This window comes from Urocitellus parryii, chromosome 10 (genome assembly GCF_045843805.1).
Source record: "Urocitellus parryii isolate mUroPar1 chromosome 10, mUroPar1.hap1, whole genome shotgun sequence".
Taxonomy (NCBI): Eukaryota; Metazoa; Chordata; class Mammalia; order Rodentia; family Sciuridae; genus Urocitellus; species Urocitellus parryii.
The window spans coordinates 91,420,650-91,440,824 of record NC_135540.1 but is presented as its reverse complement, the minus strand read 5'-3'; the positions used below and the strand labels follow the sequence as shown (position 1 = coordinate 91,440,824).

The window sequence follows — 20,175 nt, the reverse complement described above, 5'->3', positions numbered from 1 at the left end:
TATTCATAACATGCGTAGACTTATAGAATTAACTCCTTCAAAATATGTTTCTAAAGAGCATGAACACAAGTTGCTTATCCTAAAATAATTTATAATATACACTGTAAATGTGTAGAATATTTTCAGAATCAGAGGCAATCATTTCTGGGGATTTAATACTACTTTATTCTTCTTCTGGGATTGAAAAGGAGTGTAGTTACAGGGTGAAGGAGTGTTTCAACTATTCCAGACTGAGAGTGTATATTTGCAAAACTGCAACCCACTGATATTTGTATTATGCCTCAGGGAGTCTACAATGCATTTGAAGTTCCAACTCCTGGAACATGGAAAGGCCCAGTCTAGAGCACTCTAATGAGCTTCAGTTTAAGAACTGTGGCTTTGGATTTAATTTGGCACATGCACAAAGTTTTTGCTGCACTTGGATAGAGACATAGTATGCCCTTATCTTGGGTGCTATTAAGGAATCCAAATCTATTCGGAAAAAGATCAAAGTGACCAGAGCACTGCAATGTGTGATCTATAGAAATTGAAAGGGTTTCCTAAGAGGACTGTCCTGGTGCTCATGGGGACAGTCTCTAAGAGACAACCTCCAGTCCCCAGGGAAGACCTTAGAGAGAATAATATAGGTCTTTGCCCTTTGGAGACCTGGACATTAAATAAGGTACAGGAAAAAAAAAAAATAGGATCTGGAACATGAACTGTGTTATCCAAATAGAGGAAGATGAGCTATGACTTCAGGAAGAGTTTGACACACCTGGTAAACAGCAGTGGAACACTGTCCTGGGTCAATAATTCATCAAAGGAAACCAGTAGAGGCAGGAAATATAGTGTCAGGTTACAAACAGCAGTCATAAGATAGGGAGACTGAGGAGGGTAAATACTGTCTTATCTGGTCTAATCTAGGAAAAGGCAGGATTAGCCTACAAAACAGGAATGATGGGGAACAAACTGAAGAGAGGCAGAGGAACAAACTGAAGCCTGATCAATGATGCTGAAAAATTCAAAGTTTTAAAATATGCTTTTTCTTCTCTATAATCATTTGATTGCTCAGCCAAGTCATAACTGCTTTGTTTCTAAAAACTACAGGTCATCTTCTATTTCTTCAAGTTACAGTTTAAATCTCTGTGCGAAATTGAAGTGTAGTTCCAGATATTTCGTTTTTATAAAGGGCATCAAATTTCTCATTCTGGGCCACTGTAAAGTAATTTTTCCAGTCACCAGTAATCCCTAAAAATAAAAAAAGAAAACATATGAAAGATAAAAATACATCCATTATGAAGAAAAACCTAACATGTACCAAAGGAAAGATTAGAAGCCTTAAGAAAAAACTTTGCTTGTATATGAAAACTTTAAAATGTCATTTCCTTAAAAAGTTGGACATTTTCTCTCATCTGTAAATGTGACTTATATCTAAACATACAGTCTAACCTTTTAAAAAGTTAGAAAGGCTGATTTTCTTATACAAATACATGGAAGTAAATTTTTTTCCTGAGAGAGATTTTTTTTTTTTTTTACTTTTTCTGACTGTTCTGGGTCATGGGGTTATCACTGTATCCTCTGGATCAATAGTGAGGGCATAGTATGTTTCCTGAGTTACTTTGGGAAAATGTACAAAGAAGATTCATTAGCCCAAAAAACTATGAAACAGAAAGCTGATGAGTATAGTTTTCTAGTATTTATAAGTGAAAATGTGATGATATTTGGAAGATACTTGTTTTCATCAGGTATGCACTTTTTTGCAGTTTTGGTAAAAATAACAATAATAAAATCACACATATAACATCCCTGAACATCTTTTAAAAAATTAAATGGGGGGGGTATAAATTTACATTTAATTTCTCATACTTGGATGGTTATAAAAATTAATTTTTAAATGAATGAACTGTTAATGTGCAACAAATGTTCTTGGAATAATACTTTTCCCATTTTATAAAATATTAACTATACCACATTGAATTACAAACTATGTTAATTCATGATACTTTAATAAAACTTCTAAGTTCTCTAAGTGAAAAAGTCCTTCTAACAAGGTTGTTTCCTTGGTTATTATACTTTATTTTATGTTCACCAGATGTCAGTAGCTCTTTGTAATGTACATGAAGATCAACACAGACATATTTGGGGTAGTGCATCTTCAAAGATGTCATTAAAAACAGAGAACACAAATTTAAGAAATAAAAGGCTGTACATTAAGCATTATAGGGGTCTTCTGATCTGTGAATAAATTATGCAATAACCACAAACACTTTGTAATATTTTTTAAAATAAACTAAACACTAACTAAAGGTCAGATATTTGTTTTGTTGCAATTTGGGACATTGGATATCATCTGTCCCCTCCCTATTATGGTGTCTGTTGTGCTACTAAATGAGGACATTGATTTTTCCATGAAGTAGCCTTCAAGACTGGGTGTGACTGACTCCTGTGTCCTATACCCCTTCCAGCATTCAATTTTATGATTCATATACCCAATCATTAGCTCTGTGAAGCAAATGTTTGTGTCATTTATCCCTAAATGGCCTAGATAATAGTGCTGCAAATAGGTATTCAAAAAGAGCTTTTCCTGTATGTGAATTTTTAAGTGAATACATGAAAGAGTGAATGAATGAATCTTGAACTACGTAGACTCATAATATTTATTTATTTATTTTTTGGTTTTGGTTGTAACTGGACACAATATCTTTATTTATTTATTTATTTATTTATTTTTTATGTGGTGCTGAGGAGCAAACCCAGGGCCTCCCACATACTAGGTGAGCACTATATAGCTGAGCCACAATCACAGCCCTGACTCATAATATTTATTACTTCTTTATGTGTAGTTTAGAAAATATCCTAAATGCTTTCATTTCATTTGCTATAATCTTCCCACAAAGCTTGAGCTATAGATGTTAATATTTTCCCCATTTTGTCAGTGAGGAAGGCATAGTTTTGGTGGGGGACTTAATGTATTAAATGTCATAGATTTTAGCAAATGCATAGCCTGGATATATATTTTAGATCTATCTAACCACAAATGTTTGATCTGTGTCACCACTAGAGGAGATACAAAAACTGACCCATTATTAGACAGGCATACTCTTTACTGTTGAAATTGAAGAAGTCATAGCATCCAAATAAAGAGCTGGTCTCCTCTCCTTGTACATCTTATGAGATACCATAGGTGGCCTCTATTTTCATGTGATTGGAGGTAAAACTCTCCTGGAAATTACATAACTTTAACTCGTGGACAAAATTGCATAGGGAAAAGCAGCAAATAATTGATTTCCATCCTGTCAAAAACTACTATAATATTTATGTGTTTATTCCACACAAGACCAGTGTGCATCAAACAGAGTAACCAGTTACTGTTCCCAACTTTATGCTCAGGAACCTCAGCCCTGACACTAGCCAAAGTAACCAGTGGTCATAGAAAGAAGGAGGGTACAAAAATACTCTGATGTTTAATATTAATATATCTTCCTACAAATAGGCAATTCTAACATCGTAAAATTAATCCAGGGACTGGCATGTCAGGCTGAGGACAGCCATGTTGAAAGTCCTTGATATGCTCTCACATAACTGATTTTGTTACAGATGAGCTTGACTGATATTTATTCTTTCTCCCTCCACCAGCATGATACTGTTCCAGAAGTGGAGAAATAAAAAACAGACAATTTGTATTCATCTGTTCAGTCCTTTTCAAAATATGAATTTGATGTATTTTTCTAAACTTTGTGGTAAAGGATACATACTACCTTTAAAAATCCATTTTGAAGAAGGAAATATTAAATGTGACTCCTTGAGAAATGATTTTTTTTACACAATTTTCTTAAATGAGGTAAAACTGTATGTCAAAAACAAATGCTATATTCTTCTATGTTAAATTTGTACTCTAAGTATCCTGTAATTCAGATAGTATCCATGGGTAACAACAATTTCCCAAAGTGCTAAAAATTTTTAAAAAATGCTTTCTTTTGGTGAATCTCCTTAGTAAATTTATCACTATTGTCTAAATGAACTAGTGACTGTAAAGAACAGAGTTCTGTAACTGAGTAAAATTTATATATCATTGAGGAGTGGAAAGGGGCCTATGCCAATGTAGACAAAGAATTAAAGAAGTAAGAATGACAAACTTGGAATTATATCACAATTGTCAAAAAATCACTCTCACTTAACAGAATAGTAAATAAAAGGAGAAATATTCTTCAGATATTCAATGTTTTCTACAAAGAGCTTTCACACATTGCTTCATTTAATAATGTTGACTCTAATTGAGCAAATTTTGGTGCTAGGTAAATATTAGTGTCCTATTTTTACAGATGAAGAACTGAAGCCTAAAGAGGATAAGTAATGTAGAAGAGGTCACAGAGATAATCCTCCAGAAGAAAGTAAAACAGAAAATTAAAATGAACAAAGAATTTACCTTTACGCATGAAAGGGGATTTGCTGTGGTCCAACATTGCAGTGGGCAGGTGTGTGTAATTCACCAGAGGATTGTCCTTCATCACTTCAAATGAGGTGTGATGGATGATCTTATCCAAGATCTCATCATTTAGGTTCTTCTCTAGAAATCTAGTAATCTTCTTGATTTCCTCCTTTGGATTCTATCAGTGGGTAAAACACACATCCAAGGAAATGAAAATTGTGTAAATGACTATCATAATGTAAAAAAAATACACATTTATAATTTTCTTATGGGTTGATTCTAAATGTTGAAGGCAATTTAGAGTTGGTTGGGTGCATTCTCCTTAATTTTTAAAGTAATTAAACATTGACAACTCAAAATATGTTCACTTTGAAAACTAACTGATTATGCCCAACTTTGTTGGTCATAAACTTTTAAGAAATAGTAGATTCCAGGGCTCAGTGTTAGAGTATTTGCCTAGCATGCTTAGCCATTGGTTTAATCTGAGCACCTCTAGAAAGGAAAAAAAGAAGAAAAAAAGAATGATGGATTCAAAGGTGCAAAGATATCAAGACCTAAATTACTCATTAAATATTAAGGATAAAATGAACAAAATATGAAAAGTGGATCATTTTCAGTTGTTAATGACATAAACTTATCTTTGTAACTTCTTTGGAAGCATTTAAGCCTATGTGGATGTGTCTAGAAAGATTTTAGGAAAGTTAAGCTGAAGTTGAGAATGATGAGTTAGAATTTACTAAACTGCATTGTCTATTTGTATGTTGGAGAGTGACATAAATATTCATGGAAAAAGTGAACATGGAATGATTGCTCAAATGTAGCAAACAATTAAAAAAAACACTTGAGTTGATGGACAGTATCCAAAGGCTACTCATGAGTGCAAAATCTGGGTAAATGTAAATTTAGAAGAAAAATTTGAAAAGAAAGGATGGTCAAAAGAAACATAGTAATGAAGAGACAAGAATAATGGATATAAGTCATTGATTTTATAATTAGAATGTTATTAATGATGGTATGAAGATGGATAAGAAGATATAGGAGATAGAAAATCAATGATATTATTTTGGACTTGATAGATTAATTTTAAAAGTAAACATTAATCTTTATATCCTTGGACAGGGCAGGGATGTTATCCAGAATAAATATCTACCACTTTTACCTCTTTCAAATCTTCATAGTACAAGAAAAGTATTGGATGTTCTTCCTTTTTCTTCCACCAGCCCTTCACATGATTAAACCATGAACCATAGGCCACTAAAACCAGGGGGGGGAAAAGTCTATTTCCATAAGCATTTATTAAATCAATTTTTTCCTGAACAATAAGTTAAATCGTAAAGACATTTTGTGGAATTTGGTGATCATTGGAACTGAGAATATAAAATCAATTTTTAAAAGGTAAAATTACATATTTTACATGTATAAACAATTAAATTTTTTAAAATGTGAAATACAAAGGAAACATTTCAAATAAAAATACATTGACTGCTAATAAATTACACTCGACCTCACAAGGAAGGAAACTATTTTTATACACATTGTTCACAACATATATCTGACTATTATAAATACAATTCAAGCTTAAACTTAAAACTTAAAACAGATCTAACTAGTGATTTGGGCAAGTTAAACAATATTTATTGTGAGCAGAGAATGAGAATGGATTTCTAGCAACTGAGAAAGGATTCTAAAATACTTTCATTATGATTCATATCAAGTTTATAAATTGAATATCAGAGTAAAATGTTAGATATATTTCATTTAATTTTCTAAAATAAAATTTGAATGCATTTCTCCTGGATTTGAATGTACTGACTTGAAAAAAAAATTTTGAATGAAAAAGTCATAACAGTAATGGTTAATAGTATTGTTTAAAATTTTTAAAAATTATAAATTATAAGCTAAGGCCTACTTACCATCTCCAGTCATAAATTTCTCCAGATATTCTTCCCATGATCCAGGAAAAGGTTGCAAATTATTCATTAAGTCAAAATGGTAAAATGATACTGCAACATCCTTGGCATTTCGAGCAAGATAAATCATCTTCAGGAGGAAGGAAAAAGAAAATGAAATGGAAGGTATTTTTACCAAAAATAAAATTTAAAAACTATAGGTAATTAAAATGGCAGAGTAGGTTTTCTCCTAGAAACTCTGGGACCATAATGTTTCTTCATCAACACCTCAAATATAGAATCAGTTTAATTGATTTTTTTCTAGTAGGGCAATGCTTGTATGAAATGAGAACCTGAGATATCTGTATGCTTTGGAAAAACCTTGTTAGTTTCTGGCTCCCTTAACTCTGTGGTCTACAAAGAAACCATGACATCTTTAGGGAGCACAAAGAATACCAACCAATTTGAAAATAACAAATTGTGAGACTTTGGGGCCCTAAACTCTACCACTTAAGTACCTGGAAACACATGACAGGTTGAAAAAGATGACTGCAGTGGAAAGCAAGGACAGGCATTAAAATCAGTTTCTAGGGGTATCAGTTTAGAAACTGGAAGACACAGATCCACTTGCCCTTGCTTTTCTCCTCTAAAGATCACTAAAACCCTAGAAATTTTTCAACAGACAGTGATATAGGAATACTGAAACTATACAGAATAGTCACCTCCTAACTTGAGGACATCAATATAGTAAGCTCCCTCTGTGGGCTTTTTTGTTGGTTTTTTTTTTTTTTTTTTTAAATCTCTTGTATGCTGTGAATTGGGCAACAAGGAGGTTTGTGACCTGGAACTATTAGCAAGCATAAACCAAATAAAACAATACCCAGAAAAACCTGATCCTAGACAAAGGATCAGGAAATATAAGCCCAAAAGAGATATACTGGAAAATCCCAAACTCTATTCTACACCTGGGGCCCATCTACATGACCTGACCCACTGCCAGTAATGGCAGTGACACCCTGGGCTTTCATAGCTTCTGTTCCACGGCTGGGGCCCTCATGGGTAGTTCCAGGTACCACAGCAGAAACAGCAGCAGAGCTCTGTTTCTGCATGCCCTCCACCAGGTGGCACAAGGAGACCCAGCCATGAAGGCTCTGTCCTCCTTTCAGAAAGTCAGTCAGCACTAGCAGGTCCAAGGGGGTACCATACACCTCTGCATAGCGTGAGCAGGGACAGAGCAAGATCACCAACAAACCCAGAATGTCAACACAAGAAAAACATTGCAGGGACTCGTGAAAATAAACTCCTATAGGAACAAAGTTCCCAAAATACAGTAAAAATTTATATGCTAAACCTCAACCAGATAAATAACTACTAAAATAATCCCCAAAACATAATGAAAATATATAGGATCCAAATAAAAATCATTTGTCTTACCCAAAACTAGGAAAATAATAATTTAAATGTGAAAAGACAAAAGACACCAATACTAATATGTATTAAGACACCAATACTAATATGTATTAAATTTTGACTTATCTGGCCAATATTCTAAAACAACTTCATAAAGCAGCTTCAAGATTCAATTAAAAGTTTTTTTGAAACAAATAAAAACATAAGAAAGAATCATTTTATACATGAAAAGTTTTATATACATGGGAATTATAGATCTAAAATATACAATAACTGAAATAAAAAGCTTAATAAATGGACTTAATAGTACCATAGCTGTAATAGAGAATAAAATCAGCATGCCTGAAGATATATCAATAGAATTTACCAGATGTATGAGACAGAGAGATAAAAGACTAAACAGAAATGAAAAGTACCTTGGGGATCTGTGAGACAATAACAAAAGATTTCATGATCTCATATTCAGAATACCAGAATGATAGGAGAAAGAATTTTTAAAAAATCTGAACAATGATTTGGAGAATTAATGAATAAAACCATCCATATTATTATGGTTTGTATATGAGGGGTCCCCCAAAAGCTCCTGTGTTAATGCAGAATCTTACTTTGAATGGACTAACTGGTTGGTAACTGTAGATGGATGGGGCATAGTTGAAAGAAGAGGGTCACTGGGAGTATGAGTTGGAAGGGTTTGATTTCTCTGTGGTTTCTCTCTCTCTCTCTCTCTCTCTGTCTCTCTCTCTCTCTCTGTCTCTCTCTCCCACCATGAACAGAGCAGGGCTGCTCCACCATGCCTTTCCTCCAGGAAGTTCTATTTCTCCTTGGGCCCAAAGTACTGGAGTCAGTCCGCCAAGGAACAAACTTCTGAAACCATGAGCCTAAAATAAACTTTTCTTCTTCTAGGTTGCTCTTGTCAGGTATTTTGATCACAGAAACAAATGCTAACACTCATGCATATTTAAAAAAAATAAATCTATAGATCCAAAAAGCCAAAAGAACTTCAAAAAGGAGAAACCCAAATAAAGTCAGACTGTTATGGTCTGAGCTTAATCAATATAGATTACAGATTATAAATTATAGATTATAGGGTATGAAATATTAATTAATAAGTAGGACTATAGGATTATGTGATAAGTGTTATAGAATAATGTTAAACTGTTTCTAAGATGTTAAAAATTGTTTTTCTGTACTTAATATGCCCACAAATGTGCTCAAACCCAGGATGTGTTGTCTGTTTTGCTCTGCTAACTGCTGTCTCCGCCCTTGTATCCTGCTTGCTTGACTGCACCTACATTTCTTAGGATATGTTTTTTTCCCCTTATAAACCCCACAGAACTGGGACCTGATGCAGTTCCTTGCAGAGACAATTTGGGTCCTGCAGGGAGCAGTCCCATCTGGCTACATAAAAGACTCTAATTTGGACAAAATTCTAAATGAGAGTGTTTTCTGAGCAATCAGCCCACAATAAGACCAACACACATTTGTAAATAAACTTCTGAAATATAAGGACAAATAAAAATATTAAAAACCAGCCGGCAAGATGCAACACTGCATACGAAACACCATTGATTTGAATGGCAATGAATTTCTCAACCAAAAATCATGGAAGCCAAAGAAGTGGCATAATACTTTTCAAGTACAGAAAGCAAAATATTGTCAACTCCAAATCTATATGCAGTTAAAACTGTACTTTAGGCAGGAAGGGAAATAAAGATATTCTCAAATAAAAGGGGGGGAAAAAACTACTACTTGCAGATCTATCTTAAGAAATGGCTGATGGAACCTCTGAAGAAAAAAAGAAAATAATCATAGAAGAATTAAATCTTCAAAAAGAAAAAGAGCAAGAAAATGGGTAAAAGAGAGGTAACATAAAAGAATATCTTTGACTTAGTGAGTTTCTTCTTTTTACTTTATAATTGAAGCAAAGTTGCACCAGCATGTGATGAGGCACTTTTTTCATGTCCAGGAAATACTTTAGACCATTATGTTTAACATACGGGGAGGAAATAAAATTGAAGATATCTATATTTTCTTTGAAGGAGAAAAATATTGACAACCATAGTCTGTGATAAGTTATATATATTTATATATTTTAGTCATATCTAGAGCAGTCATTAAGAAAAAATATATCTAAAAACAAAAACAATAACAAAAAACTCAAAAACATTATAAACAAGTCAATATGAAACTCTTTTTAAAATAATTCTGGTAAATGGTTCTGGTAAACAAAGAAATGAAGAAAAACTAGAAACAATGGTATGACAAACAACAAAAAGCAGAAGAAAAAACATGATGGATTTCAGTTTTAAAATCTCAATAAGGAGGGGAGGGAGGGATAGGAAGGGCAGCAGAATACAACTGACACTAGGATTGCTGTATGTATACACATGGATGTATAACCAATGTGATCCTGCAATCTGTACACGTGGAAAAATGAGAATTCATACCCTATTGAATCAAATGTATGATATGTCAAGATCATTGTATTGTCTTGAGCAATAAATAAATAAATAAATAATAAAAAAATAAAAATAAAATATACATAAATTATATACCAAAAAATAAGCGTTTTAAATGTACATGGTATAAGTATATGTAAATTGGCAGAGTACATTTTAAAAAAACAGGATTAAATCACATGATGTTTACAAGAAACTCACTTCAAAGTGACAATAAGTTGAAAGTGGATGGAGAAAGAAATCTAAGGCAAATATTCACTAGTAAAATCTAGGAGTGACTGTATGAATATGAGACAAAATAAAATTCAGTACAAAAAATTACTGGGGACAAGAAAGGACATTGCATAATGACAAAAGGATTAACCCACTAAGGAAAGAATACAATCCTATTGCCCCAAAACAATATTACTTCAAAATACATGCAGCAAAACCCGGTAAAGCTAAAATCAGCAATAGACAAGTCAAAAGTTATAATTTTGGTGTTTATAGTCCACCCTCACTAGCTGACGGAACCATCAACCAGTAGAAAACAAGAAAAGATAAAGAACTGAATAATATTATCAGACAACAGGGTCTAACCAAAATCTATAGACCATCCCAACTAACAAGGAAAAATGCATTCTTCTTAAGTGTCCATGGATTTTTCACAAAGATAGATCAAGATAAAATATATTTTACAGAATAAAATTATATAATGTATGGTCTTTGATGAAAATGGAATCAAGCTAGAAAGCAATAACAAAAAGGCAACATGAAAATACTTAAACACTTGGAAATTAAACAACATACTTTGAAATAATCCTACAGCAAAAGAATAAATTTCAAATGAAATGAAAAGATTCATAGTATTGAATAAAAATTAAAGTAAAAGATATCAAAATTTGTGGAATGGAACCAAAGTAATTCTGAGAAGAAAATTATTACACTAAATTCTACTCTAGAAATAAATGAAAGACACCAAATTAATAATCTACATTCTTACCTAAAAAATTAGGAAAAAAAAGAGTAATTAAACCCAAAGTAAGCAGGAGAACAATAATAAAGATAAGAGCACAAATCCATGAAAATAAAAGTAAAAATGAAATAGAAACAAAAATCTGGATTTTTAAAAATTAAATTAATAAAATTGATAAACTTCTAGCAAGAACAACAAAGTTAAAAGAGACAAGATACAAACAACCAAGATCAAAAACAAAATGGTGGATATCATAACACATCCTAAAACCACTATAAGAATGAGGTGGGTATGTATTATGTGAATAATTTTTCATTCATAAATTCAACAGCTTGGAAAATTACCTCACATTCACAAACTAGTAAAATCAGGTAAAATGAAATCAATAATCTTAATAACACTATAGCTATTGAAGAATTGAATTTGAAATTTAAAACTTACCCCAAAGCAAATATGCAGGCACAAATAAGTTTTCACTGAAAAATTTTACCATACAAATAAGAACTAGCACTCTCATGTTAAGTTTTTGAAGAAGGCCACAATATCTAGGGACAGCAGAGGAATAAAAATAATAACACTGTCTTGAGGTTAGGATTATGTTGCTACTCAAGTTTAGATATGTTAGGTATGAAAGCTTACACTAATTTTTTTTTTAATTGAAACAATTCCTCATGTAGCTCAGTGCTCATGGTCACAAGTTAATTAAACAACTGGCCATTTTCTGACTATGTGAATGGGTAAAGAGACAGGGTCACACTCTAAAATCAGCTTGCAGTCAAGAGAATACCTTGCAATTGTTCTCCCAGAAAGACTTAGGAAGGAGGTCAATTGGTAGATGTGTCTTGATGAGACGAGGTGATGGATTCTTCTCTAATTGTTCTATACCTGGGGAATTTTAGTTTGGTATTTAGAAATATTAGAGTCTCCAAGGAGCCTGCATTTCCTTATCTTCCCAGCCAATTTTTCAAGAGGCTTTTGAGTAGCATATCATGTAGCTAAATGTTGTGCCAATTACAGGCATTTCTCTATATTCCAAGAGGTAGTATTGTGTAAAATTAAGAGTTTATAATTTGAGACTATCCTTCCTGTGTTAAAATCCTGACTATCTTTTATTCGTTGTGAGATATTTTTAAAATATCTCTATGTTTCATTTCCCCCTTCTTCAAATTGAGGGAATGTAATTCCCCCTTTAGTAATTTAAAGGTTTATCATATCTCCTTCTTCAGGTCTCTCATCCAGTAAATCTTAAAGTCCTATGCATCCTTTTATTGTTTTACACAATATTACTTATATTCAATCTAACGTGTAAATTACCTGTTCATCCTACATAATCTTGCCACATTCTGCATAGGAAGTTCTACACACAAAAAACTGTATCTAATTTACCCATTGAAAATAATAATGGTTTCTGTTGTTTGCAATAATTTATTATATATGTTAAGTCTCTCAGTTACCATTATAACACTCTTCAAATGTTCCATATGACACATATTTGTGTATGTTTACTTCCTTGTTTACTGTTTATTCCCATACCCACTTCCCATCCTCACTCCAAACATACACAATACATTCAGACTCCAGCAAAGTAGGTAGATACTTATTTCCTTCACCAAGTGATGTCCAGTACAGCAGAGAGAACAGGACATGATTAGCATCAATAAGAACCTTCTTTTGTTTTTTAAGGATTGGCAAAAAATCCTTAAAAAACAAATGCCAAATGACTTCTTTGATATAAGGGAAGTAACTAAGGACAGAGTAGGGACGAAGAACAGGAGAAGAAGATCAACATTAATAGAGATGAGAGGGGGGAGGGAAAGGGAGAGAGAAGGGAAATTGCATGGAAAGGGATGGTGATCCTCGGGGTTATACAAAATTACATACAAGAGGAAGTGAGGGGTAAGGAAAGAATAATACAAGTAGAAGAAGTGTTTTACAGTAAAGGGGGTTGAGAGAGAAGAGGGGAGGGGAGGGGAGGGGAGGGGAGGGGAGGGGAGGGGGGATAGTAGAGAATAGGATAGAGAGCAGAATTCATCAGACACTAGAATGGCAATATGTAAATCAATGGAAATGTAATTGATGTAACTGATGTGATTCAGCAATCTGTATACGGGGTAAAAATGGGAGTTCATAACCCTTTTGAATCAAACTGTGAAATTTATCAAAATAGATGTAATGTTTTGAACTACCAACAATAAAAAAAGAAACTTCTTACATCAATAAAAATAGGATTAGCAGAAGCAAAATGACTAGTTAAATTTTAATTTCAGATAAAAAAGATACTTCTTAAAATAAATATCTCCCATGCAATAATAGTTAGTTCTCTGAATTTTCAATTTAATTGAGTTTCTTGTATTTTATCGGAAAACCAATTAATTATAGATCTATAAAACTCAACCAGTGGGCTGGGGTTGTGGTTCAGTGGCAGAGCACTTGCCTAGCATGTGTGAGGCCCTGGATTTGATCCTCAGCACCACATAAAAATAAATAAATTAATTAATTAAAGTTAAAAATTAAGGAAAAAAACCTCAATTGAGGATTTTATTATACTTCTAATCTGGTAGCTATTGTCAATTTCCCTAGCATAGAGAAATGAAAAATTGTAATATCCATAATTCACTACTTCTGAATGTCCATGAATTTATCTGTTTCTTTTATGAAGTTTTTCCAATATCTGTTTTTCCAGGTTCTTCCCTGAGTGTTCCTGAACAATTGCTTTCCCTTCTCTGTTATATCATCATTTCACCATATGAGTCTCTTTAAATGAGCCATTTATATCCATAAATATGATTGTTAAGAAGTATCACAAGTATCCCAATTCAGGATGCAGAGTAAATCTGTGGGCCAAAGTTTATCTTCATTTCCTGGTGGAACAACTATTCCCTCTCTGGCAGCACTACCCAGCTTGCCTCAGATCCTAACACTGCTTCATACCAATGACCCTTCATCACTTGTCTCAGATTATTTGGCTCAATCACTGTTTCATTTTATACTTTCCTATGAATTTGAAGTCTTACCCCACTTGGGAAATCATTTTGGTTACTTCCCCAGCATAATCCTTCAGTTCCAAGCCTTAGCAGTTTATCTTCAGCCTACAGACAACCACACCAAGGACTGACACCTTCCCGGTTGATCTCTGTTTGCCTATGGAATTAATCAGTCCAGCCTGTCTGCTGAGGGATACGTCATTTATGGGAGAGGATTTGGATTCTGCTCTTGACATTCATAAGCAGGTTTACTACCATCCATCTTCTTATCTCTGGTTTCCAACAACATTTCAGAGAGCCAAGCTTCCCTTCAGCTACCTTTCTCTCATGTCTGTAGGACACCATGCTCTTTCATTGCCTCTTAGGTAAATGACTCTTTTCTGTGTCTTTGACAACTCTTATCCCTGTACTAAGCCTCCACATCTTGGTGGTTTCCACAGAATACTGCTCTTCTCAAGTTTTTTCTCTGGCTTTCCCTGGGCAATAGCATGGTTTCGCATGCCCAATAATCCTGAGAGTGGCCTAATGAATATATTTCAGCATGTTCCAAATACTATAATTTTAATTCGTCATTTAAAATTTCCAGTGTCATGTCAAACCAACCATTTCAAAGATGAATTATTAACAGTCTTACATCCAGATGTATTCCTCTCCAAATATTTTCCATAATAGTAAATGATTCCCTAGTCCACTTGGTTTTTCAAAATAAAACTCTGGGAATCACCCTTGATTCTTTTATTTCCCTTACATTTCTTACACAGTTCATCAATACGATAAGAACAACATATGTCTTGTCTTGAATCCTCAGTTCCATCCCCTCAGCAGCCAGTGGAATCATTGCATTTTAAATAATAAAAATAAGAAAGCTCTATAAGCTCTTCCTTGCTTAAAACACTTTTGTGTCTTTTGCACTATGTTTAGAATAAAATTGAATAACACATTAAGAATCACAAGCTTTACACAATTTGTCTTTGCTTAATCTCTGTTTGCTTTACATGCCCCTTTCCCCTCTTTTGTTGGTCATGTTTTAGTCCGTGTCCTACACCAGAGTCTTTTCTGCATCAAGGACCTCATGCCTAAGGCTTTACCTTCCTGGAATGTGCTTTTCCTGACTGTGTGAATGGCTTTGAGTCTTAATTCCCAGTAGCTGCCCCTAACATCTAACCTAAAGGAAACTCTCCTATCTTTCCATTTCCTAACAGCTGATACTTTGTAAGACTAATAATATGGATATATTGTTAATGTATTGACTTTTTAAATATCACAGTATTATTGTAAGCTTCCCAGGAATGGAATATATAATTAATATTCATTTTGTATCTGATTAACAGCAAAATGAAGTACTTTAGAAATACTCAATAAATATTTTTGAAATGAAAAATTAATTTTATAAATAATAAATTTTCTTCCTAAAATAGGGATGGAACTTCTTTGCTTATTGATGTAATTATAGAAATGTCTTAAATTTAGAGTTTTTGCTCTACTCTGCCAAATTCTACACAATAAAAGTCAATAAAACATAAGAAGTGTTGTTTATATTATTAACCAAATTTTCAGTTATTAACTTCAATCAAATAATATCATCTTTGGTATCATACCTGGATATGAAATGGACTAAACAAGTTTTTTTATATGCCTTACTTACCATATGGCTTGCAAACCTTCATTTCTTGCTACCAAATCTACTTGATTCTTGAAATAGGCCATTACAGATATAATAATACATATGCTGTGTAAATAATATTACAAAATTATAATCACCAGGTGACTTAAATTTACCTGACATTCTCATTCCAGGAACAGCCATTTCCAGCATGGGAACTTTAGCAGTAATAACATCTCGATTACATTTTTCAACATCTCCATCATTTAGAACCATGTCCAAGATTTCACTAATCCAAGTGGTACCTGTGGGGAAAAAGCAATATTTTTATAATCAGCACTTAATTCCGGGGAGTAAAAGTAGAAGCTTGTGCTCTTATTACATTTTATTAGAAACTTAATCCTCGTTTCCATTTCTATATGACAATATCCATTTAATACATTGGAAATAGATGGTGGCACTAATGGATAGGAATGTTAACTTTACTTAGGATGATAATTTTACAAAGAAGTTGATTCCAGAAAACAAAAATTGAAGTCAGACCTGCATCAGTCAGGCTGCAGAGCTTACCTGATTTGGGGTAAGTGGCTATCACAATGTCATCTGGCCTGCTGCGGAACTGCTCAATCCTTTCCCAGTTGTGTGCAAAAGCATAAACCATGGGGCAGCCATGGACCATCTTCAGATTTTTTCGCAGGACATCACTTGGGGAAATCATTTTTGTGGAGAGTTGTACATATATATATATATACTTAGTAGACTTCCTACTAACAGTTAAATCATGGAGAAATAAAGAGAATAGACATCAGAATCTGAGTGAGAAATGTTATCCTGGAGACAATGCAATATAACAGAAAATAAAATTGGCCTTTAACACACTGAGTACACAAAGATCTAAATACAAAGAGCATTTTTGTGAGCATAAGGCCACAAATTGCAACAGCAGCAACTGGCTCAGTGACAAGCAGAACAAAGGTCTTTAACAGAAACTTCAGAAAGATATAGAACTACACATCTTATTTTCAATTAAAATCATGTTTCACAGAAATATACTAAATATCTGGATTTAGAGCAGAACAAATCTCTTACTGATCATTAACTTGTACGTTGTACCTCACTTTTCCTTTCAGAAAGTCTATTATCATTCTTACCCTTGCTCTGTAGGTAATGCATGTGTTTTCTCTATTTGCTTCTAAGATTGTTCTCCTTATCACTAGTTTTGCACAACTGAATTATGGTGTTTCTTGATATGGTTATTTGTGTGTGTATGTGTGTGTGTGTGTGTGTGTGTGTGTACACAAGTATAAACTTTAGCTATACTGAGCTTCATGGAATTTTGAGCTTATGGTTTCTATTAAATCTGAGTGATTTTTGCCATTATTTCTTCAATTTTTCATTTTTATTTGGTACCGTTGCTTTATATTTATCACATTAATTAACAATTATTATTCACTGCAGTCCACATGTAAGCACCATGTGCTATTGGTCCCATCTGAGTTTGTTATAACTGTGGAGTCGCAGGTCTCAATCTAGAACCAGAATTTAAATTTTAATAAGATCTTCAGATAATCTCTATTCTCTTAAAACTTTAGAGGAGACTTTAAACCACCTTTAACTTACTCTCTGACAGTGTAGGGTGTGTATAAATGGTTTATCACAATGAATTCAATACTTCCTAGAAAATACATTGCCTTGATTTTTGTCAACATGCATTTTTTCCCCCTAATTCTTATCCACTCTGAAGATGAATCTTTCATTTTGTGGACAGTTAAAGAACCAGAGCTTTGGAGTGTCTGCTCAAAGACAGAGAAAGGGTGACAACCCATGAATGGACTTTAGTCTGTTAACTTGATCATTCTGCACAGACTGTGGGCCCAACCCAGAGTTAAACATTGTCTCGAGTCTATCTCATTCAAATAAGGGTGTTCACAACTTGTAATGGCATTTTTCAACAAAGCAATTCCTCTCTGACTAAAAGTTCAAGCTGTTCATGTTAGAAAAATGTTGCCAGAGAAAGATGGAATGAGTAACAAAACACAGCGAGGAGGCCAGTTCTGACATATACCAGTCACATCTGGGATGTGGGTGTGGCCAATTCAGGAAGCTCCAGGGGATTAGACATGAGTTAGCATTGCTCACCCTGACCAGTGGCTGATGAAGAGTTCAGAATTATAGGGCAACAGCCACACAGAGGGGAGAGGGCTGGAAAACCTAGGATGACTAGTGTCATTGACCAGATGTGCAGGAGGATGGTTTTCACTAAAATATAAAAATTATGTTGTAAAAACCTTTTAAACCTACAGGAAAGTGGCAGGCAATTTTTGTGGTTGTAAAGTATATTCTACATGACATATAAAGTCTTCTTGTTCAACTTAAGCCATAGGCTTAAAATTAAAATGTCTAAGATTGACTTAAAGATTAATGGATTAAAAGAGAAAATGAAAAACAATACCGCTCTTAGAAGAAACTGAATCATCTGCCATTAAATATAAATAATTCTTTAATAAAAAGACACTTATTTCCATTCATTTAATTCTAACAAAATTCAACTCTATTAGATCCATATCTAATTCCAGCTCCCGAAATTAACATAGAAAAAAGCATATTCTGTATTCTGGAATATGCTTTAAAGTGGTAGTCTGTGTGAATGCCTGTGTTCACACATGTGTGCATGTATGTGAAGGGAAGATGGAAATTGAGGACTTGAATAGGATTTCTTTATCTGAAAGTACCTTGAAGTGTCAAAAGAAGATCCCCAATCCTGGCAACACTACGGAAGTATCCCAGTGAACCCAGAAAAAATAAAAGTGAATATGGAAAGCTTGAGAGATTTTACATAGCATAAACAGCAGTACTGAATATCCCATGGGAAAAATAAGAATCATGTGAAAGATGTTCAAATTATGAAACTGATAAAAACAGAAACTGTTCTAATGGGCACAATGCTCTGTAAATGTAGGACAGAATCTTTAAGAAAAAAAATCAAAAAGCAAATTTTACCTTACAATTTAACTTCCTTGTTCAGTTTTGTTTTCAGTCAGTGGTACTTACTGTGATGAGCCCTTGGAGTCAGTGGTGGCCCTGGAGACTTCAGCCGTAACACTAGAAAGATAAAAGAAGTCTAAGGACAGATCCAACACAGCAGTCAGTGAGAGCAGTCAGCGACTCCACAGGCAGTTACAATGTGAAGAGTTTGAACTACACACACACACACACACACACACACACACACACACACCACACCACACCAGCGCCCTGCTGTCTCCACAGCTGGCAGAACCAGGAAGCCTGGGAAAGGAAATGGAGGAGGGTGGTGACTAGAAGTCAGCTCAGGCCAAGTTTGATTAGATTTGAATTGCCCCACAGGATACAAAGGGTCTGAGAGAAACTCAGCTGGAAAGCACACGAAGGGTCAGTGGATCAAAAATATTTTGCCTCACTACTAAGAATGTCTTGTAATAATTTCAACTATAATGAAAAGTGTTTGTGCTGTACGTTATGTTTTCATCTAAAAGAAACATGAGTTTCCAATATGCTGGAAAGATCAAGTGCACCGAATATACTCTAAATACACTAAAGATGAATATTTATTTGTTTATTTGGAGAATAGAAACAGAGATCCCATGGTGCTTTTTGTCACCCTAATTATTTCCATAACCTCTCAATTTTTTTTTTTTTTTTTTTTTAGTGTTAACTGACTCATATAAACAGAGAAGGAGTAAAGTAAAAGCTAGTAGTGTGTGTGAAGAGGGGCAATTTGGGGCCCAGAAATATACTCTTGTCTTCCATTACTTCAGGTACCTATAAGTTTCCTTTTAGTTCAGTTGCTGAAAGGAATTCTTTGATTAATGGCATTCAACGTAGATTTAGCTACAATGACAAGCACCAAGACATTGCCAAGTAGTTAAACTTAGGTAGGCCCAGGGGAGTCAGGAAGCCCTGAAATGTCTTTTATATCAGCGATTTTATTTACAGATTCTTAAGAAAAAAATTTCAAATGTGTTTTGTTTTTAAAAGACATTGCCAATTTATTCATAATTATTTGGGGATATATAGAATACTTTTTCCAAAATTTCTTTACATACTCTTTTATAACCAAAAAAAAAATGTATTGTAATATACACACTGATTTTAAGCTGAATTTTGCTATTATTATAAAAAATTATTTGTTACTTTGGAATAATTTTTAAAAGCAAAATAATTAAACCAAGTGAAATATACTTGGAGAAATCTGTACTAATTTAAATTCACATCAGCAGAATATCAACATGCCTTTATCCATCACAGTGATCAATATTTGATAAAGGTGAATTTGTGGTGGTGTATGATCTTAAAAATTTTTTTCATAAATTGTTTTACGTGGCTTTTTTTAGTTACATTCAAGCTGGATTGACTTATTCTCTTTTTTTATTGGTTATTCAAAACATTACAGATTGCAGAATCACATTGGTTACACATCCACATTTT

General features: G+C 33.6%; 1 protein-coding gene across 1 annotated transcript; it reads right to left on the bottom strand.

Moving 5' to 3' along the window:
* Positions 1-246: 246 nt before the first annotated feature.
* Positions 247-18,883, bottom strand: LOC113176224 (sulfotransferase 1B1). Its single transcript, XM_026380657.2, has 8 exons — positions 18,760-18,883; positions 16,279-16,475; positions 15,885-16,013; positions 11,909-12,006; positions 6,322-6,448; positions 5,568-5,662; positions 4,406-4,586; positions 247-1,227 (listed from the first exon to the last, which is right to left on the bottom strand). Exons 2-8 carry the CDS (start codon positions 16,424-16,426, stop codon positions 1,115-1,117), a joined length of 891 nt encoding a protein of 296 aa, XP_026236442.2. The 5' UTR covers positions 16,427-16,475; positions 18,760-18,883; the 3' UTR covers positions 247-1,114.
* Positions 18,884-20,175: the final 1,292 nt, after the last annotated feature.